Here is a 22,194-nt window from a genome sequence, read left to right on the forward strand (position 1 = left end):
GAACTACAAAGGAGAATATTTCAATACAGGATCATTTGACAACAACAAAACAAGAAAAAAAAAGGAAATAAAAGCAAGAAAAAAATCCAAGATTTCATTATATTTTCAAAACTTTGAGTCTCACTCATTTAATCCCTAGTTGCCAAGGAGATGGTAGTCATATGGACAGTAAGGGGAGTGCATTAACAACGAAGGGACAGCCATGGTGGAGAGAAAGGCTGATCCACATGAGGACTTTGAGAGTCCTGGTATATCAGGGCAGGCCTTAAGGAGTGTTGTTTACTTGAGTAAATTGATGGAGAGGATATTGATACTAAGGTTGGACCCTAGAACACTAGTGTATTCGTTTGCTAGGGCTGCCATAACAAAGTGCCATAGACTGGGTCTGGAGGCTAGACATCTGAAATCAAGGTGTAGCTGCAGTGGATTCAGTTGGTATTAATAATGTGTGTCCTCCCAAATTTATATGTTGAAGTCCTAACCCCTAGTATCTCAAAATATGACCTTATTTGGATATAGAATCTTTATAGAGGTGACTATATTTGGAGACGGGGTCTTTAACAGAAGTAATTAAGGTGAAAGGAAGTCATAAGAGTGGGGCCCTGATCCAATAGGATTCGTGTCCTTATAAGACTAAACACCAAAGAGCTCTCCCTCTCTGTGCATGCACAAATAAGAGGTAATGTGCACACACAGCGAAAAGGTTGCTGTCTATAGGCCCAGAAGAGAGCTCTCAGTAGGAAACAAATCAACCAACATCTTGATTTTGGACTTCACAGCCTCCAGAACTGTGAGAAATAAATTTCTGTTGTTTAAGCCACCTAATCTATGGTATTTTGTTATGGCAGCCTAATCAGACCAACACAACTGATTTAAATTATGTCTGCCCTGTCAGAAGCCAATTTCCCCAGTTCCATCTCTATTTCCCCAATATCACCAGTGCCTGGCATGGTGCCTCTCACATAGTGGGCACTCAATAAATATTTGTTGAATGAATGATTAGTAAATCAATAAGAAGTGTTATTATCCTCATTTTATAGTGGAGAAAATTGACAGATATGAAAAGATACTTAATAATTACAACCCAGAGATACAAATGGCATTTTGTTGATCAAAATTAACTAAAAAATCAAATAACATGTTCAGGCACCAATTACATTAGGAGTTGCTTTAGCTGGTTAGTGAAAAAGGGTCGTTTTTGCTCTGAATTCACTCTAGTATCCTTTCTCTAATCAGGATCAGAGATCTGCCAATCCACATCTGGTTCCTTCCCTATAAATCAATGCTCTCAGAGTCACCAGACAGATACAAATCTTAGAGGAATTTCATTGCAAAGGCAATGCAGGGATATAAGAGGGTGAGTATTTGGTCATCTCCCAAGATACCTCACAGGGTGGCATTCCCTCTGTCAAGGGTCTGGTCCACACCCCACTGGTTTAGAAACTGGATCTGTCAACACACTGAGTGTGGATCCACCTCATTGTTCTCTTTTTAATTAAGCTCAGAGCTGATGCATGAAACCAGAATGTCTACTTATCAATTCACAAGAGGATTAGAACCACTTCTGTGTCTGGAATATTTGTCTCCACATGGCTGGCAGGTTCTTTCACTGAAGACAGACCTCTGAGGAAGGCAAATTATCAGCAGGTTGCTTCGTGAGCATGGAATCCAAATGAGGGGAACAAGTTAGATGATTGAAATTTATAGTGGCATTAAGCCGAGAAAGCCTGACACGGTCATTTTTTACTGTAGGTATGGCCATACCTATGGCACCAGAATATTTACAACCATTAGCTGAGAGGCCATCTCTAATGGGCATTTCTTAAAAGAGCTCTGCTGATGTTTGCCATCATGATGCCCCCTTTTCTATGCTTTCATTGCCAACCAGTCCTGCTTTGATGACCCTTTAAATCTTTTTCTTTGCTTAAACTTTTAGACTTATTCTTTTTCCTTAAGATGACTTTATATCTGTTCTGATCTGTTTTGTGTAGTTGTAGGGTTTAATTCTCTACAAATAAAGGATAACTTTATTTCTTTAACTTACACGTACTTGAGGGAGGCCTCACCTCACCAAATTCCTCAATAACCAAATAGGTATTTTCTGTTCTTGTATTTTTACCTTATCTTACTTCATTCAAAATATATATTTGGGGGAACTTCTTATCAGACACTGTTTGTCCCATCTTTGTACTAGGTCAAATTACTTATTTTCTCATTTGTAGATAATTTTCATCTTAATTACTACTTATTGATTTATTAATTGGGTCACTGATTATTTCTTCCTGGTCACATGATTACACAAGAATAGTGTAAATGGCAGTAAGAGCAATCCTGAGACATAGTGCTTTTCTTTCCATAATGATAAATCTTTGCTAGAGTCACCTTTAAGTTACATAGAAAATACATAAACACATGGCCTTATTCACAAAAGAGGTGGCAGGCTGGACTTGGCCCACAGACCACAGATTGCTGGGCTCTGATGTGTATTATCATCTTGGCCCAGGAAGGCACATGGGTTCACAATGTTTAGTATAGTGGAGGCAAACCTTATAGATGCAGGTTGCAAGCTTAGCATAGTTGTGTAAGGTGCTGCTTGTATGGATTTTCAACTGCACAGGGGGATCGGTGCCTCTAACCCCCGTGCTGTTTGAGAGTCAATAGTACTACTACCCTTGGTAGACATTTCCAAATAACAATTCTTTCCCCGCGTTCTGACATGCTTTCTTAGGGGCTGGCAATTCCAGATGAGCCACAGTTAATGATTCATTCATTCACTAAATATTTATTAAGCACCCACTAAGTGCTAGGTACTGTACCACAGACTCAATGAACAAAAGTAGACAGAGACACTCCCTTAAAGGAGCTTATTGTGGAGGATGGGGGGAAGAGAGAAGTCAAATGTTGATCAAATAATCACATAGGTAAATGCAGAATTGCAACCTGTGATCAATACTATGAAGGACAGGTGTTCAGTGGTATGTGTAACTTAACCTCTTCTGTGGGAAGATGAGTTGATGGGGAAGACTTTTGCAATTTGAAGGAAGATGAGAAAAACTTTTATGGCAGAATTGCTATAGACTGGAAACAAAATCTGTATGGCTTGAGCACACAGATGAAATGGGACTAGAAAGGTTAGAAGAACCTAAATATGGAAAGTTTTGTAGACAGCATTGAGTTTTTATCATTTCCTTGTTTTGTTTTGTTTTGTTTTTGTTTTCATTTTTTTAATGTTAATTTATTTTTGAGAGAGAGAAAGAGTGTGAGTGGGGGAGGAGCAGAGAGAGAGGGAGACACAGAATCCGAAGCAGCTCCAGGCTCCGAACTTTCAGCACAGAGCCTGACGTGGGGCTCGAACTCATGGACTGCGAGATCATGACCTGAGCTGAAGTTGGACGCTTAACTGACTGAGCCACCCAGGTGCCCCAATGTTCATCTGTTTTGTATCTTGAATTCCACATATGAATGAAATCATATAATATTTGTCTTTCTCTGACTGACTTACCTGGCTTAGCATTATGCACTCTAGTTCCATCCACGTTGTTGTAAATGACAAGATTTCATTCTTTTTCATCGCCGAGTAATATTCCATTGTGTATTTATGTGTGTGTGTGTGTGTGTGTGTGTGTGTGTGTGTACACATACATCACATCTTCTTTATCCATTCATAAGTTGATGGACATTTGGGCTCTTTCCATACTCTTTCCAAGCTGTTGTTAATAGTGCTACTATAAATATTGGTGCGCATGTGCCTCTTCAAATCAGCACTCCTGTATCCTTTGGATAAATACCTAGTGGTGCAATTGCTGGGTCATAGGGTAGGGTTTTAATTTTTTGAGGAACCTCCATACTGTTTTCCAGAGTGGCTACACCAGTTTGCATTCCCACCAGCAATGCAAAAGGGTTCTTCTTTCACTGCTTCCTTGCCAACATCTGTTGTTGCCTGAATTGTTAAGTTTAGCCATTCTGACAGGTGTGAGGTGGTATCTCATTGTGGTTTTGATTTGTATTTCCCTGATGATGACCAATGTTGAACACTTTTTCATGTGTCTGTTTGCCATCTGGATGTCTTTGGAAAAATGTCTGTTCATGTCTTTTGCCCATTTTTTCACTGGATTATTTGTTTACTGGGTGTTGAGTTTGATAAGTTCATAGATTTTGGATACTAACCCTTTATATGATATGTTGTTTGCAAATATCTTCTCCCATTCTGTCAATTGCCTTTAGTTTTGCTGATTGTTTCCTTCTCTGTGCAGAAGTTTTTTATTTTGATGAGGACCCAATAGTTCATTTTTGCTTTTGTTTCCCTTGCCTCCAGAGACATGTTGAGTAAGAAATTGCTGCAGCCAAGGTCAAAGAGGTTTTTGCCTGCTTTCTGCTCAAGGATTTTGATGGCTTCCTGTCTTACATTGAGGTCTTTCATCCATTTTGAGTTTATTTTTGTGTGTGGTGTAAGAAAGTGGTCCAGGTTCATTTTTCTGCATGTTGCTGTCCAGTTTTCCCAGCACCACCTGCTGAAGAGACTGTCTTTATTCCATTGGATATTCTTTCCTGCTTTGTCAAAGATTAGTTGGCCATACATTTGTGGGTCCATTTCTGGATTCTCTATTCTGTTCCATTGATCTGAGTGGTTTTTTTTTTTTGTGTGTGTGTGTGTGCCAGTACCCTACTGTCTTGATGATTACAGCTTTGTAATACAGCTTGAGGTCTGGGATTGTGATGCCTCCAGATTTGGTTTTCTTTTTCAAGATTGCTTTGGGTATTCAGGGTCTTTTCTGGTTCCATACAAATTTCAGGAACTCTGTGAAGAATGCTTGTGTTATTTTGATAGGGATTGCATTGACTATGTAGTTTGCTTTGGGTAGTATTGACATTTTAATAATATTTGTTCTTCCTATCCAGGAGCATGGAATATTTTTCCAGGTTTTGTGTGTGTGTGTGTGTGTGTGTGTGTGTGTGTGTGTGAGTGTCTTCTTCAATTTCTTTCATAACCTTTCTATAGTTTTCAGCGTATAGACTTTTCACCTCTTTGGTTAGATTTATTCCTAGGTATTTTATGGGTTTTGGTGCAATTGTAAATGGGATCAATTCCTTGATTTCTCTTTCTGTTGCTTCATTATTGGTATATAGGAATGTAACTGATTTCTGTGCATTGGTTTTATATCCTGTGACTGCTGAATTCATGGATCAGTTCTAGCTGTTTTTTGGTGGACTCTTTTGGGTTTTTCATGTAGAGTATCATGTCACCTGTGAAGAGTGAAAGTTTGACTTCCTCCTGGTCGATTTGGATGCTTTTTGTTCCTTTGTGTTGTCTGATTGCTGAGGCTAAGACTTTCAGTACTATGTTGAATAACAGTGGCGAGAGTGGACATACCTGTCTTGTTCCTAACCTTAGGGGGAAAGCTCTCAGTTTTTCCCCATTGAGGATATTAGTGTTGGGTCTTTCATATATGGCTTTTATGATCTTGAGGTATGATCCTTCTATCCCTACTTCATTGAGGGTTTTTATCAAAAAAGAATGCTGTATTTTGTCAAATGCTTTCTCTGCATCTATTGAGAGGATCATGTGGTTCTTGTCCTTTCTTTTATTGATGTGATGTATCACACTGATTGTTTTGCAGATATTGAACCAGTCCTGCATCCCAGGTATAAATCCCACTTGGTCATGGTGGGATTATTAAAATTATAAAATTATTAAAAGAATAATTCTTTTAATGTGTTGTTGGATCTGGTTGGCTAGTATCTTGTTGAGGATTTTTGTATTCATATTCATCAGGGAAATTGGTCTGTAGTTCTCCTTTTTAGTAGGGTCTTTGGTTTTGGAATCAAGGTACTGCTGGCTTCATTGAAAGAGTTTGGAAGTTTTCCTTTCTCTTCCTCTGTCCTCTCTCCACAAAACAGCTCCCTACCCTCCACGGCTTTTCTCTTCCCCAGTTCACCTCTCAGAACTGTGCACTTGTGAAGTTCCGTGGCTCAAATTATGCAGATGTTTGTGTTAATCCTCAGATCAATTTCCTATGTGTTCAAAATGGTTTAGTGCTGATCTAGCTGCATTTCAGGGATGAGACAAGCTCAGGGTCTCCATGCTGATCCACCACCTTAACTCCCCTCCAAATTATTATCATTTCAATCAAAGTTAGAAGGGAAGGATTGGGAACACTGCCTAAACAATATCTTTAAATACTGAATTAAGAGTAAACTATTCCTTTGTGTCTTTTAAAGATTTAAAACACTTAAATTTTTTTTTTTTAACATTTATTCATCTTTGAGAGACAGAGTGTGAGTGGTGGAGAGGCAGAGAGAGAGGGAGACACAGGCTCCAGGCTTGAGCTGTCAGCACAGAGCCCGATGCAGGGCTCGAACTCACGGACTGCGAGATCATGACTGGAGCCGAAGTCGGACGCCCAACCGACTGAGCCATCCAGGCGCCCCAAAACACTTTTCCTTTTGTTTCTTTCTTTTCTTTTTCTCCATATGCTTTCTCTTTCTGATGAGTTGACTTTCAAGTGCTTAAGCGATTCCTGCATCCCAAGGTTTCTATGGCCAGGTTCATGATATTTTTTTCTTTCTCTTTAAAAGTCCTATGGATTTTTTTTTTTTACCTTGTGTTCCCTATGGTTTACTTAACAGCTGACCCTCCAGAAGTGTGTACACATACATATATGTAAAATACATATATGTATATGTTAAAGCAACCAGATTAGGTCCAGGATGGAGTTGCTCATGCTAAGCCCCATGTCAGCAAGTCAAAACTTAACTAGTTTCTATGTTCCGTTCTTCTAGAAAAGGAGGGCTTTTCTAGAAGCCCATCAATGCTTGCCTGCTGAACACAAGTTTTCTAACCTGGCTCTAAGACTTCTCTCTGCTCCATATAGGGAAACTAACCCTGCTTTAACCAATCAGCAAATGTCCAGTATAACTTCCTTACTCCTGTTCACTTTGGTCTGTAAAAATCTCTCGCCTTGTACAGATCTTCAGAGCTGCTTTCTATCTGCTAGGTTGGATGCTACCCAATTCATGAGTTGCTGAATAAAGCCAGTAAGATCTTTAAAATGTACTCAGCTGAGTTTTAACAACATACAACACACATGCAATTATTTTATTTTTATAGTTTATTTTGAGAGACAGAGAGAATCCTAAGCAGGTTCTGCATTGTCAGTGCAGAGTCCAATGCGGGGCTCGAACTCATGAACTATGAGATCATGACCTGAGCTGAAGTTGGATGCTTAACTGACTGAGCCACCCAGGTGTCCCAATATGAAATTATTAAAAAAAAAATAATTCATAAATGAAATGTATTTCCACAAAATATATATCTAATGGATACAACTCTTATCCAAGGAGGGTAGATGATAACTTGTCTTAAATCATTAGTTTATCACATAAAATGTTCACATAATATTTCCTTTTTGCATTAATTTTCTTCTTGTAGCCTTTAAAGATAATTTTAGCCTTTCGTCCTATATGGTTGAAATGCAAACCTTTTTGTGTGTGTGTGTGTGTGTGCATGGCTTTTTTGACCCCTGTTTTCCTGTTTCCTCTGCGCTTTTACCACTAAAATTCAAGGACAGTAAAACACGATTCCTCTTTTAACACGACATAATGCCTTTCAACACTCATAGTCATGAACTGCTGTGTGGTCTAAATAAACGTGTTCTTATTGTGATGGTAAAGCCAAGGAAAGGAGAATGGAACTAGGCCAAGTGGACAACTGATGGGGGGGGGGGAAGGAACTAGGGGAAGAAAGGGAAAGGAAGAGGAGGAAGTGGAAGAAGGTAGGGAAAATATGGATAACAGAGAAAACTGGGAAGAAAGAGGGGTTAAAGAGAATCCTCCAAAAGCCAATTTGCCTCTACCCTTCAGGAAGTCTGAACTAATTCCTGTCCCCACAGTGGTCAATTCATTTATTATGTTAACTCAGAATTTAGGCAGCCATTAGTATTTAACTACTTTGACATAGTTAGAATATTGCTCCATGGAGTGACCCACTGTAAGGGGACACAAGAATCTGGCTGTGCTTTTACGAATTTTGTGTGGAGCTTTCCCTGTGCAGGAGTGTCCACAAATGTAATCTGAAGGTGGACTCTGGGCTGAGATCCTAAAGGAGATTGTAGTGAAATTTTCAGTGCCAGAGACTCCTTTCTGAAGGTTTTAATCTTGCCCAGCCTCTTGCTCTGCTCTATTGGAGCCTCTGCTAATCCAGTCATGTAGCATTTACTACATCATTGATGAATGCAGACACTAGATATTCTTTAATTCAACTGTATCTTGGTTTGACTACATCCTGCAGTGGATAAATTAGCCACTTCGTGTTTTAACTTCCTCAACTGTAAAATAAAGGTTAAAATACCACCTACTTCAAAAACGGGATTACAAAAATCGTTACTCGATAAACACATAAATGTAAAGCACTTTGAACCATGCACATAGTAACCGCTAAAAAATGTGAGCTATTATAACAACAGACTTAGGTTAAAACTGTTATTGCAAACGTGAACTGATCTTTTATGCCAGATTTCAAACTTTGGTGTGGGGACTAATGGGGGGTGGTGTGTGTTCTGAGAGTCTCTCTGCAGGTGTCTGTGACGTCAAAACTATTTTCTTAATACTAAGATGCTATTTGCCCTTTTCATTCTCATTTTCTCAAGAAGATGCAGAGGAGTTTCCAGATCTATGTGAAAAGTGATAACGTGAACATACAGAAGCAGCTGGAGAATCCAACTGTCTTCTATTAAAGCCATACATTCAAGAGATTTTCCTCATTAAACTTTTTTTTTGGAAGCACTTTGTGCTTGTCATAAAAAATGTTCACTTGTCATGAAAAACATTGTTTGTGTTAACGTGTAATGTATTAAATATTCTAAAACTGCTTTAATTTCGAATACAATAAATATCAATATAACCTACAGAAACAAAAGCTCTTTGCGATCCTTAGTAACTTCTAAGAGTGTAAACGGAGCCTGTGAACAAAAACTTTGAAAGCCAACACTGTGGTGCAACTTGCGATTGAACGAGCGTGGACGGCTTGTGATCGCCACAACTTCATACTTTCCAGCCTCTGTGCTTTTTTCTTATGGTTTCCAGTCAGGACTGAAACTCTCCCATTTCTGCCTGCCAAGGTCCTACCTCCTTTTAGGGCATTTTGTTCTCCTTGACACTGGTCCAGATTTCGCGCCCTTCTCGGTACCCTTTTTCCCCAGTCCACTGCGCCCTCCCGAAAGCCCAGGCCTCGCAGGGGCATCTGCCCTTCTCAGCTTGCTATCACTTGCTTATCACTTGACTGAGACATTCTTGCGGGCCAGGTCTGGGTTTCTCCAGACCAAGGATGCTCCTCCCCCGCACTAGCCGGGCCCAACCACATTAGACCAGTAAGGGACGGTGCCTGGGCCCAACTAGGCCCCACAGGTTCACCGGTACCGGGAAAAGAATCCGCGGTCCGTAGCGCAGTAGCGGAGCGGCGACGGCGCAAGGAGAGCCGCCACGCCCAGCCGGGAGTCCCGGGAGCTTCCAGCCGCGTAAGGGGCGGAGCCACGCGCCCACAGGGGGCGTGGCCTTCGGCGCGCGCGGGAAAGGGGCCGGCGTCGCATGCGCGCGCACAGTCGGCGGCCGCGCGCAGCACGCTTGGGGCCCGGATGGCGGCGGCTGCGGCTGGAAATGGGACACCCCGCGAGGAGGAGGGGCCCAGTGGGGAGGCAGCGGCCCCGCCGCCGCAGGCCCCGACGAGTGTGCCCGGAGCTCGTCTCTCGAGGTTGCCGTTAGCGCGAGTGAAGGCCTTGGTGAAGGCGGACCCCGACGTGACCCTCGCGGGACAGGAAGCCATCTTCATTCTGGCACGAGCAGCGGTGCGGCGGGAGCGCGAAGGCCACACGGGGCTGCGGGGCGGGGAGGTGGCGAGGGGCGGGGCCGTGGCGAGGGGCGGGGCGTGGGGGGGGAAACCTTCCTGGGGGCGGGGCTTAGCGGCGTCTTGGGAGGCTTGGGGAGAGGGGGAAGCCGGGGTGGAAGAGGCTCTGGACTGGGTGTGCGAAGAATGCGGAGGTGAGGGGCCGGGGCCAGATTCTGAGATAAAAGTCTAGGAGGGAACACTAGGGGAAAGAGACACGTACTTTCAGTAGTTGTATTGGTTTGTTAACACACCTGCCTCTTCATTAGGGCACGGACAACGACTTTAAATTGCTTTTACAATGCCTGACACAGCTTGTGGGAAAATCAAGTGAATGAGTCTGGAGAATTTACAAGTGAGGGAGCAGGAACGTGTCACGTCCTACTGGGGTAGAGGGAATGGGAGCAGATCGTCATGAAGTCCAGACTGAGAACCTTTCCATGCACCTGAGCACCCCTCACCTCCTTCCCACCACTCAAATAGAAGAGCTCACAAGAATTGTGCTAGAACCCATTGCTACAACTCTCCCCTTGTGCCTCACAGGAATTATTTGTGGAGACCATTGCAAAAGATGCCTACTGCTGTGCTCAACAAGGAAAGAGGAAAACCCTTCAGAGGAGAGATTTGGGTAGAGTGTCACTGTGGTATTTGGTATCTGGGGGCAAAGAAGGGAGGGCTGGGGGAAGCCACCTCTGTAAGATGAAAGGTGCCACATCCCTTTGGACTGCCACAGTGATAGAAAGTCCTACCTTTAGAGCCCCAGTGCTTTGGGTGGCTGTATAGGTGGTGGGGTAGGGAATGAAAGGAGTCCGTGTGTTGCTAAAGCTGATTATACCCCTTTATGCTGTCTGCTATGTTGAATCAGACTTGACACTTCTTTTTCCCATAGAAACTGGGGGTTTGATTTGTTTCTTTTTAGTTGGCAACCCTTGTACATGTGTAAACTTTTGTGTACCTTAATTCCACTTTCCCTTCATTTTGCCAGACTCTTCTTTGATGACTTTCAGAGCAAAGGGTTTCCCCTTACCGAACAGTGTTTACCTAGGGTTTTCTACTCTTGTAGAGAGGCAGCTGATATGTAAGATTTAGTGGTGGAGTAGAATGGATTCACAAAAGCAAGGGACAAATTTTATAAATGCCCTCATTTGCATAAAGCCTCACGCCCTTCACTATGTGGGTTGTGGTTTTTTTTTAAGAGGTTGGTGTCCAAATGACCAGAGTTAGTCAGGTGTCCCTTTACATTGTGTTTCAGATAATGCAATAGAAGCCGTGGATGAATTTGCTTTTCTGGAAGGTGAGTTCTCTATGGATGGATAATCATTTCCACCTGTCTTTCCCATGCTAATGAGCTGAGTTCAAAATCTTATAAAACTGCTATTTGGTTCTTCCTTGTCTGTATAGTGATAATTCTTTCTACTTCCCATTAAGATGGGAAAAACTAATATGTTAAATCTGGTGAGATCTAGCAATTCTAATTCTCTTGGGTCATTAGAACTTCTTCCTGAAAATTGCTAATTATAAAAAATGAGAGGCAATATAAGGACTCCAGTGGAGTTAGGTGCATTGAACAGTTTGATTCATACTTTAATCTCCATTCCTAGATATAATCTTCCCTGTATCATAATGCTAGAGATCAGAAACAATTGCCAACATTTAAAGGGTTGCTTCTTGTTCTTTTTTCTTCTTCAGTCTGTATAACATTATTTAAAAAAATTTTTTTAATGTTTATTTTGAGAGAAAGCTCGCATGCTTGAGCGAGAGGGGCAGAGAGAGGGGGAAAGAGAGAGAATCCCAAGAATCCAGTACTGTCAGCTCAACGCGGGGTTCAACATGAGCTGAGCCGAAATCAAGAGTTGGACTCTTAACCGACTGAGCCACCCAGGTGCCCTATAGTTATTATTTTGCCACTGGGAGATTATGTACTTGCCTGTTTGTTGTTAAGAATTTTGGATTAAGTTGTGTACTAAGTCTTGTCATTGAAATAGAAAATATTTGAGATACCTTATTTTAGCTATCTTCTTTCAGGGCTATTTCTCCTATTTAATTACTATATCTGATCAGCTTATTGTTCCTTGCACAAATTCTACTTGAATATGTGAAAGCCGTGCACTTGGAGTTCATTCTTGCCCTTACAATACCAGGGTGTTCTCATTATCTCTTTCAAGCCTCATTATCTCCACAAATCCTTTGTGGCTTTATTTATTTCACTAGTTTTCTCTTTTGTTCTGTGTCATATATATCACTATTTTTCTCTTTTGTTCTGCGTCATATAATCTGGGCCTCTCACCCTTTTGATACATTCTTTTAATGTGTTTCAAGATACATTTCCATAGCTAGCTTCAAGTCTAGATTATTGAGTATTCTTTCAGTTTGTAGGTCTGTCTTAACCCTTTTTTTGCTTACTCATTTTTCTTAGTAACTTGTTACCTGCCTACCTAAGGAAGGCAACTTCTTGTGACAGACTTCCCATCAGTTCTCCAAAAATGTTCAGAGCCTGCTTTACCAGCTCACTTTTAGTGACCAGTTTTTCAGAGTATATAATAAGATATGTATTTTAAAGAGATAACACTACAGACCTGTGGATGATGAATTGGAGGGTACCACAGAATAGAAGTGGAGAGATCTTATGTAGTTTTCCCCTCTATCCTCTTCCATGGCATAGAACTTAGCTTGGATTTTTATTTTTATTATTAATTTATTTGTTTATTTAAGTTTATTTATTTATTTTGAGAGACAGAGTGTGAGAGCACCTGCACAAGCGGGGGAGGGGCAGAGAGAATTACAAGCAGGTTCTGCACTGTCAGTGCAGAGCCTGCCTTGGCTGGTGGGGGGCTTGAACTCAAGAAACCACGAGGTCATGACCTGAGCTTAAACCGAGTCAGGGCCCTTAACCAACTGAGCCACCCAGGTGCCCCTTAGGTTGGATTTTTCATAATGGTCATTTATTGAGTGGTGGATGTATTCATTTTCATCTTCTGATCCAATAATCTCAGTAGTTGCATTCCTCTGTTCTCTCTACATTAATATATCTGAATTTTGGCCATTTTAGCATTTGTAGATTCAGTATTCTCTTATTTTGTGCTTGGTAAAATAAATGTTCTTATGTCCTTAGATGTATATGTTCTAAGTAGAAAATTATTTTTTTTCTTTTTTAATCAAGGCGATATGTATCCATGCTTGAAAATCAAATATCTAATGTCTAACAATGAAATGCAGCTGCTGCTCCATGCCCTTTTGTTGTTTCTGTTTTTTAGCTTTTTAAGTGGTCACTTATATTTCTAAATAATATGGTTCATCTTTGGTTTTTCAACTATACATGTTATCTGTTAACTTCCTGCTGTGATAAATGAAGATTTGGGTAATCTGTACTGCTCCATAAATCCCTCTTCCCCCCTTCTGATTTTTGGTAGTTATGTCATTATTTTTATAATGTTGGATATTATAAAAGGAACAAATTGTTCCTTTGTTACCTTTACAGTTTATATAACACTAAAATATCTATTTTTTTGGTTAACTCTCCACTTTGGAAGGTATGACTATCAGTGAGCCTATCTCTTCCTTTCCCATTTTTTAACCCACTCTTAACTCTCACTTAGTGTCATTTATACTTATACTTTGACATTGTCAAGGCTAATAACATGTCTTCTTGTCATAGTTAAATCTCCCATGCTTTACCTGTAGGTCAAGTAGTTGAAAAACAGTAATGTGGACACTACCACTACCCTTCCTGTCCTTTAATCCCTCTTAGACATGTCTTCCCTGCAGGCAACTGTTATTAGTTTCTTGGGTAATTTTCTGGATGTTATATGCAAAGGTATTGATATATGTATATTCTAAGCCTTTCCTTATGAACACAGATAACAAATGTAAAGGCAATAAATAACAAAATGAACACCATTGTAACCACCAGCTAGGTTAAGAGATAGAATAGCATCAGCCCCCAGAAGTTCCATATATATTCCTTCTCTGTGATAGATCTTCTTTCCATCCCCTTTGCTGACTTAACAGTATCCTGACTTTTTGGTAATTACTTACTTGATTTTTCTTTATAGTTTTAGCATATAAGCATGTATCCTTTAACAGTAGGATTTAGTTTTATATTTTTTTGAACTTTTTAAAAATGTAACCAAATCATCTATGTGGTTGTACATATCTCTTGTTTGTTTTTTGTGCTGTATGGCATGCGATTGTGTGACAGTATTACAATTGAGCCATTAAAAAAAATTTTTTTTTAATATTTATTTTTGAGAGAGAAAGAGAGAATGCAAGTCGGGTATGGCAGAGAGAGGGAGTCACAGAATCCAAAGCAGGCTTCCAGACTCTAGGCTGTCAGCACAGAGCCCAATGTGGGGCTCGAACTCATGAACTGCAAGATCATGACCTAGCTGAAGTTGGATGCATAACCAACTGAGCCACCCAGGCGCCCCACAATTGAACCATTTTAATGTGGATATTTGGATAACTTTTTTTTCTGTTATAAACAATTCACTATGAACATTCTTACACATGTTTCTCCAGGTGTGTGTGTGTGTGTGTGTTTGTGTTTATGTATGTATGTATGTGGGTATAGATAAAATTGCTGGGATATAGGATATGTACAACTCCATCTTTTGTAGATACTGCTGTCTAATAGATACTGTTGTGTCTATTCCATGCCCATACTTCTTGCATGCCTGATTGACATTTCTACCAAGAGCATATGATAATTCCCATTGTTCCTCATTCTCACCAACACTTGGGATTTAATTTCTGCCAGTCTGGTGGGGATGTTAATGATAATTGCATAGTACTTTTAATTTGCATTGCCCTGATTACTGGTGACATCTTCTCATACGTGTGTCCCTTTTTTGGGGGTGAGGTGGTGTCTTATTTTTATCTTGGATATTTTGTCTTTTTCCTTATTGATTTATAACTATAACTGTAATTATATATGTATATGCTTTTTCTCTTTTCTGGATATGAATCTTTTTCAGCATATGGGAAGCAGGTATCTTTTCCTGGTTTAGACTTGGCTTTTCACTGTTTAGAGTGCTTTTTGATAAATGAGGTTATTTTTTTAAGTTTATTTATTTTGAGAGAGAGGGAGAAAGGGCATGCACAAGTGGGAGGGGGCAGAGAGAGAGAGAGAGAGAGAGAGAGAGAGAGAGAATCCCAAACAGGCTCCACACTGTCAGCTCCGAGCCTGATGTGGGGCTTGACCTCACTAACCATGAGATCATGGCCTGAACTGAAGTCAAGAGTCGGATGCTTAACTGACTGAGCCACCCAGCCACCCCAATAAATGAGTTCTTAATTAAAGATAGTCAAATGTGGGGGACCTGGGTGGCTCTGTTGGTTGAGCACCTGACTCAGGCTTAGGGCATGATTTCATGGTTAGTGAGTTCAGGCCCCACGTCAGGCTCACTGCTGTCAGCACAGAGCACACTTCAGATCTAATGTCCCCATCTCTCTGCCCTCCCTTGTGCTCTGTCAAAAATAATTAAAACATTAACAAAAATAAAGATAGTCAAATGTATTAATGTTTTTCTTTATAGGTAATGCTCTTTGTTTTCCTGTTTAAGACTTTTTTCCCATCCATGTCATGAAGACATTCTCCTATATGCTAAAATTTTTGTAGTTTTCTTGTCTTTCATAAAACTTTAGTTGACTTTTTGTGTATCAGACTGAAGTGAGGGTCAATTTATTTTTTTTCTTATTATTTACATAGACACTTTTCCATATTATTTTCTTTGCAGTGCTACTTTTGTTAGAAATCAGGGCTGTTTCTGGGCTTTCTGTTGTGTCTATTCCCATGCCCATCGCAAACAGTCTCAATTATAGTTGCTTTATTTGAAAGAACAAATCTTCCCACCTTCTTTAAGTGTGTTGACTATTTTAAGTTCTTTGCACTTTCATGCGTATTTTAAGATCTGCTTGTCAAATTCCATGTAAAAAGCGTATCGGTGGGGATTGTATTGAATCTGTAGATTATTTAGGGGGAGAAACTATATTTTTACAATAGTGAATCTTTCAGTCCATGAACATGGTCTATTTCTCCATTTATTTAGATCTTTAATGTTTAAAAACCTTTTTTTTTTAATTCATTTTTGAGAGAGACAGAGACAGCGTGAGTGGGGGAGAAGCAGACAGAGGGAGATAGAATCCCAAGCAGCCTCCACACTGTCAGTGCAGAGGCTGATGCGGGACTTGTACTTATGAAACCATGAGATCATGACCTGAGCCAGAACCAAGAGTCAGATGCTTAACTGACTGAGCCACCCAGGTGCCCCTTTAATTAAGGTTTTTTTATTTTCTGGGAAGAAATCTTGATGTATTTTGTTAGATGCTTTTCTTTATTTAATAATTTTGATGCTCTTGTTACTGGTATCTTTCTAAGAAAAAATTAATTTTCTGAATGTTGATAGTATAGAAATATAATTGGTTTTCTGTGTTAATTTTGTGCCTAGCATCTTGTTTACCTCTAATTATTTCTGTTGATTCTTTTGGATTTCCTTAGTTACACAGTAATATCCACTAGTAGTGACAATTTTGTGAAATTTTCCCAATCCTTTTCTTTTTAATTTCTTCTTGCCCTAGAATCTCCAGTCTAATGTTGAATAGATGTGCTGATAGCAGTCATCTTGATTTCAAAGGGGAAGCTTTCAGTGTTTCCCCATTAATTATACTTAACTCTAAGGTTTTTTGTAGTTTAATAGATTGCAAATGCTCTATCAATGTTTATAAAGAGAGATTGGAGATTTTTTTCATATCGAATGTGAGCCTCATACAAATTAGTTGGAGAGTATGTATATCTTTTTGATCTGTTCTTTAGAAAATTTGTAAGATTGGAATTATTTCTTATTTGAATGGTATAATTCATCAGTGAAGCCATCTGAGCCTAGAATTTTCCTTGTGGGAAGATTTTTGATTGATGTTTTTGGATGGTATTGGGACCATTCTGATTTTATTTTCTTTTCTTGAGGTCGTCTTGCCCTGCTTCCCCCATAAGAGTTGTAGTTTTTCTAGGAATTTTACATTTTATCTAAATTTTCAAATTTGTCGGCATAAAGTTCTTCATAGTACAGCTGACCCTTGAATAGCACAGGTTTTTTGTTTGTTTTAAATTTATTTATTTTCAGAGAGAGCATGTATGTGCAGGAAGGGCAGAGGGAGATGGAGAGAGAATCCCAAGCAGACTCTGAGTGCTGTCAGCACAGAGCCTGATGTGTGGCTTGAACCCACAAACCTGTGAGATTATAACCTGAGCTGAAATCAAGATTTGGACGCTTAACCTAGTGAGCCACCCAGGTGCCTCTGTTTGTTTCTAAAGTTTCTTTTTCTTTTTCTTTAGTACTTTCTGTACCCAGCATGGGGCTTGAACTCACAACCCTAAGATCAAGAGCCATCTGCTCTTCTGACTGAGCCGGCCAGGCACCCCAAGTGGGCATTTTTTTTTTTTTTTTTTAAGTAGGCTCCATGAAGAGTGTGGAGCTTGAACTCATGACCCTGAGATTAAGAGTCACATGCTGTATTGACCGAGCCAACCAGGTACCCTAAATGGTACAGGTTCGAGCTGCTTCAGTATATGTGGATTTTTTTTTACAGTACAGCCCTATAAATGTATTTTTCCTTCCTTATTTTATTATTAACATTTTTTTCTAGGTGACTATATTGTAATAATACAGTATAGTAATGCATATGACATACAAAATATGTGCTAATCAACTGTGTTATTGGTCAGCAGTAGGCTATTAGCAGTTAAGTGTTTGAACATTTTATATTTATAAATTGATCATTGTTACTTTTGTTTGTGCTTTTTGCCTTAAAGATTATTTTGTTTACTATTTTTAAAACTTAGAAGCTTTCTTTTGTTAGTATTTGAATAGTGTGTATTTTTCTCGTTTAAAAAATTTTTACCTTTCCGTATTTATAAACGGTATAATTGGATTATTTTTAAAACTTTAGGCTGACAGTCTTTGGAGCACTTAGTTCATTTATGTTTAATGCAATTAGTGATATATATACATATATATATATGTGTATATATATATATATGTATATATATGTATATATATATATATATATATATGGGTTTAAATCTACCATATTATTTTGTGTTTCCCATTTGTCCTATTTTATGGTTTGTTTGTTTTTTTTTTTTCAGTTTTTTGCCCTTGTTTTAAGTATAATTTGTTATTTCATTTTTCCCTCTATCTGGAAAGTATATACTCTCTCTTTTTTTTTAAAGTTATTTATTTTTTTTGAGAGAGAGAGAAAGAGCAGGTGAGCGTAGCACAGGGAGAGGCAGAGAGAGAGGGAGAGAATTCCCAGCAGGCTCTGCCCTGTGAGCGCAGAGCCAGAGCGAGACCTAGAACCAGAATTGGGGTTTGAATTCCTCTAGTTCAATTCCACATTGTTGCAAATGGCAAGATTTTATTCTTTTTCATCACTGAGTAATACTCCATTGTGTATATATACCACATCTTCTTTATCCATTCATCAGTCGATGGACATTTGGGCTCTTTCCATACTTAGGCTATTGTCAATAGTGCTGCTATAAACATTGGGATGCATATGCCCCTTTGAAACAGCACACCCGTATTCCTTGGTAATGCCTAATAGTGCAATTGCTGGGTCGTAGGGTAGTTCTATTTTTAATTTTTTGAGGAACCTTCATAGTGTTTTCCAGAGTGCCTGCATTCCTATATTTTACTTTGGTTTTTAAAGGCATCTTGCTGAATATAGAATTTTAGGTGGAAAGTTAATTTTATAATGTTGAAGATCTCATTCTGTGTTTCGACTTCATTGTTTCTGTTTAGAAATCACTGTTAATCTGTTAATCGTTTGAAGCTAATTTGTCCCTGTTTTGGATACTTTTAAGATTTTTGTATTTGTCTTTGATATTTTTGTAGTTTTACTTGGATGTATCTAGGTGCTGATTTCCCTCTATGTATCTGCTGCTTAGGCTTCTTAAATCTAGGGATTGATGTCTTTTATCAGCCCTGGAGAAATCTCAGCTTGTATCTTTTCAGATAATGGCTCTGCTTTGTTCTTTCTCCTTTCTCATTAAGATTTCCATTAAATGTATGTTAAACCTCAGTCATAATTTTGCCTCTCTGTGCTGCATTCTGTGTAGTTTTTTTCTGATCTCCCAGTTTATTAATTCTCTCTCCAGTGAATTGTCTCCTTTAAACTTTTCTGTTAATTTTTTAGTTTGTTTTTGTATTTTCAGTTCTGTGAATTCCATTTGCCTGTTTGTTATTTGTATTTGCTCCAGGTGTTTTGAAGCTAGTCTTTTATTTGTTTAAACAAAGTAAGTGTAGTTGTTTTATAGTCTCCAGTCTAGTTAATATCCAAAGCATTTTTGAGGCCGATTTATTTTATTTTTTTTCCTGACTTGTTTCTGTTGATATTGTTTCATAGTCTTTTTTCCTCTTTATGTCTAGCTTTCTTGATGTATTGGTCAATGTACTTGAATAAATTATTTTTTGGATAGTTTGAGGCTTGTATGATGAAACCTTTCTCCAAAGAAGATTTTCATTTGCTGCTGCAAGGCACCTAGGGGAATGTATTAATCTCCTTAATCCAGATCCAAGACTTGAGGATTCTTGGTTCTCTGTGGTAATCTATGTGAACCCTGATGGCAAGTCTGTGAAGGGGCTGATTTAATTCTAGTGCAGTGTTACTCTGAGGGTGCCCCTTTTTGGGACTGTAGCTTTTTAAAAAATCAGACCTTCTCTCTTGGGCACACTCTTAGATTTGACTCTTGATTTGCTCAGCCAAAATTTCTCAGCTCTATCTTTTGGACGGCAAATGATCTTAGGGCAAAAACAGGTTTGGAGGCTGGGTTTACTTTGTGTTCTTGCCTTCTCTAGATTTTAGATTTCACTTTTATTGGTGCCTCTTCAGTGCTTGAAGGATTTTCTTTTTAAAAATATTTCAATCAGGTTTATCAGTTGATCTCAGCAGGAATTTGCCTTTATCACAGAGGCTATTTCTTTTTTTCTTTTTTAACTTAGAGGTATTTTTGCTTGGTTTTCTTGTGTTCTTTTCTGAATTATCTGTTTTATTCTAGGGTTTTTTTTTTTTTTTTAATAAATTTTAATTTTTCCTTTCTCTCTAGTCTGCCCAGTAATTTCCATTCCGTTTAGGAATGAGGTAGTTAAGAAGTCTGTTCGGAAGCTGTGTGTGTATGGGAAGGTGGTTTTTGCCTGGCACTTTTACTTTAGGGTGGGCTGGGGTGGGACCAGATGTTAAGCTGGGGTCTGGAAAGCCTTACTTTGGGGAGCTGGCATTTTCAGAGGCTCCTGTAGTTCTTCAGGTAATTCATTTAGTTTATTAGAAGAGAACCCCTGATTTTTTCCCATTTTGTTTTCTGGTAATGCTCCATGCTGGAAGGGTTGTAGGGAGATGGGGCCAGCTGTTTCTTATGTAGACCCTCAGGTCACTAACCTTTCTGACCTGTTTCTTTCTGTCATTCCTGGTGTCTGAGTCTGGCTGGAACTTCCCCAAGGGTCTCCTAGGCGATGGGCTCCCACCTCTGTTGCCCCCCTCTATTCATTCTAGGCTGATTTGTTTTTCTATTTATAAACATACTTCAATCAGATTTCTATTCAGCTTTTTGTTGAAATCTCTTAACTGCTGATGGGCCCCATTCTTTATTGTGGATTTATACCTTCTTAAAACCTTTTATTTCTTTTGAATGGAATCTTGGAAGGGAGGGCATACAAATTTGTGAGCTCAGTCTCCCATCTTGAACTGGAAGTTTCTCAAAAGGTTATGAACTTTTTGCTTAGAAAACCTTTCTCCTTTATTCTGTATTAATCACACTTTGTATGGAATCCCCAAATGCTCATTAACTAACACAACAACTTCTTTGCTCTGTTCCCCACATCTCATTCTAACTCTCTAGACCTGTATGCTTAACTCTCAGCTGCCCACTTTCTGTAGTGACATGTTCTTTCTCTGAGATCTTTTGGATGGATATTCCCCCAAATGAGTAATTTGATCTTAGAGAATTGCCAGTACCAGAGCAGCTTCTACTCTAACTTTGCCCAGTTTGTGACACTCATCCAGTTCTTGAGGCACCTTGCTTTACATGTTGCTCTTTGTTTTTGTTTTTGTTTTTGTTTTTGTTTTAAAGGAACTTTGGATTGATTGCTGAGCTGGGCAGTTTTGTGAGCCTTTGGATTGATTGCTGAGCTGGGCAGTTTTGTGAGCCTTCACCTGCGTCCTTCGGACAGCCCCTCTCCTGCAGGCCTCATCTTTGAAGAACGGAGTATTTGGAATATTGTACTTATATGCTTTTCCTGTCCTACCTTCACCTAAGCCGAGATAAGCAGAGATCTTACATGTTAGCTTTTCTCTACAAGGTCTTCCACCTACTGTGTCTTCCATTTAGGCTTGGATGCAGCCTATGCTGTTTGAGGCAGAGAAAAAGAAAATGATTTGTGTAGGTTGCTTAATGAATGATGAGGAACATAATAAAGGTTTCTGATCAATTTCAACATAGTGTGTTTTATAATCTTGCCTTTGTCCTTGTCGCTGTGACCAGAGGACCACCATGCCCAGTTACAGATCTTTCCGATCTTCCTTGCCAGCTGTTCTAAACCTCATTCCTTTGATTTATTTGCTTCTTTTTCCCCCAGTATGTCACCAGAATGTGATTCCAGGATTTATGGGATGCCACTTAAGTTCTTCAGAAGTTTAAATAAATGTGATCATAGTTTTAAAATCAGTTAAAATTTTAACAGCTTTATTGAGATATAATGTACATACTGTACCATTCACCCATTTAAAGTGTACATTTTAGTAGTTTTTAGTACATTCACAGATATGTGCAGCTATCACCACACTCAATTTTAAAATATCTTCATACTGATGGAATCATATGATTTATGGTATTTTGTGTCTGGCATCTTTCACTTAGATAATGTTTTCAGGGTTTGTTTATATTGTAGTATGTATCAGTACCCATTCCTTTTTTTATTTTTTAAATTGTGGCAAAATACACATCATGTGACATTTATTGTTTTAACTATTTTTAAGTGTACAGTTTTGTGGCATTAAGTATATTCACACTGTAGTGCAACTGTCACCACCATCCATTTTCAAAACATTTTTCATACTCTGAAACTGCAACTGTAGCCATTAAATAATAACTGCTCATTCTCCCCTCCTTTAGGTCCTGTTAAATTTTGGTTTTTAAGGGAAGGCTTGGGTGATCTAGCAGGAAGGAGGCAAAGTACTTGGAGAGTAGTGGTTAAAGAGAGCAGCAGGAAGCTGATTTAAACACTTGATCGTTTTTCAGATTCATCTGTGGCATTTGTTTAAAATGG

The 22,194-nt window shown here is 39.2% G+C and overlaps 1 protein-coding gene across 1 annotated transcript; it reads left to right on the top strand.

Annotated features, from left to right (window-relative positions):
- Nucleotides 1–9,461: 9,461 nt before the first annotated feature.
- POLE4 (DNA polymerase epsilon 4, accessory subunit) lies at nt 9,462–21,363 on the top strand. The gene is made up of 4 exons (XM_042930237.1): nt 9,462–9,839; nt 10,421–10,505; nt 11,130–11,171; nt 21,000–21,363. Exons 1-4 carry the CDS (start codon nt 9,630–9,632, stop codon nt 21,011–21,013), a joined length of 351 nt encoding a protein of 116 aa, XP_042786171.1. The 5' UTR covers nt 9,462–9,629; the 3' UTR covers nt 21,014–21,363.
- Nucleotides 21,364–22,194: the final 831 nt, after the last annotated feature.

This window comes from Panthera leo, chromosome A3 (assembly GCF_018350215.1).
Source record: "Panthera leo isolate Ple1 chromosome A3, P.leo_Ple1_pat1.1, whole genome shotgun sequence".
NCBI lineage: Eukaryota > Metazoa > Chordata > Mammalia > Carnivora > Felidae > Panthera > Panthera leo.

Excerpts from the sequence above, each read along its gene's own strand:
- POLE4 (XM_042930237.1), top strand. The coding sequence starts at position 9,630 with ATGGCGGCGGCTGCGGCTGGAAATGGGACACCCCGCGAGGAGGAGGGG. Across the intron at positions 9,840-10,420 it reads TCATTCTGGCACGAGCAGCG|GAATTATTTGTGGAGACCAT; the intron begins GTGCGGCGGGAG and ends TGTGCCTCACAG. Across the intron at positions 10,506-11,129 it reads CCTTCAGAGGAGAGATTTGG|ATAATGCAATAGAAGCCGTG; the intron begins GTAGAGTGTCAC and ends ATTGTGTTTCAG.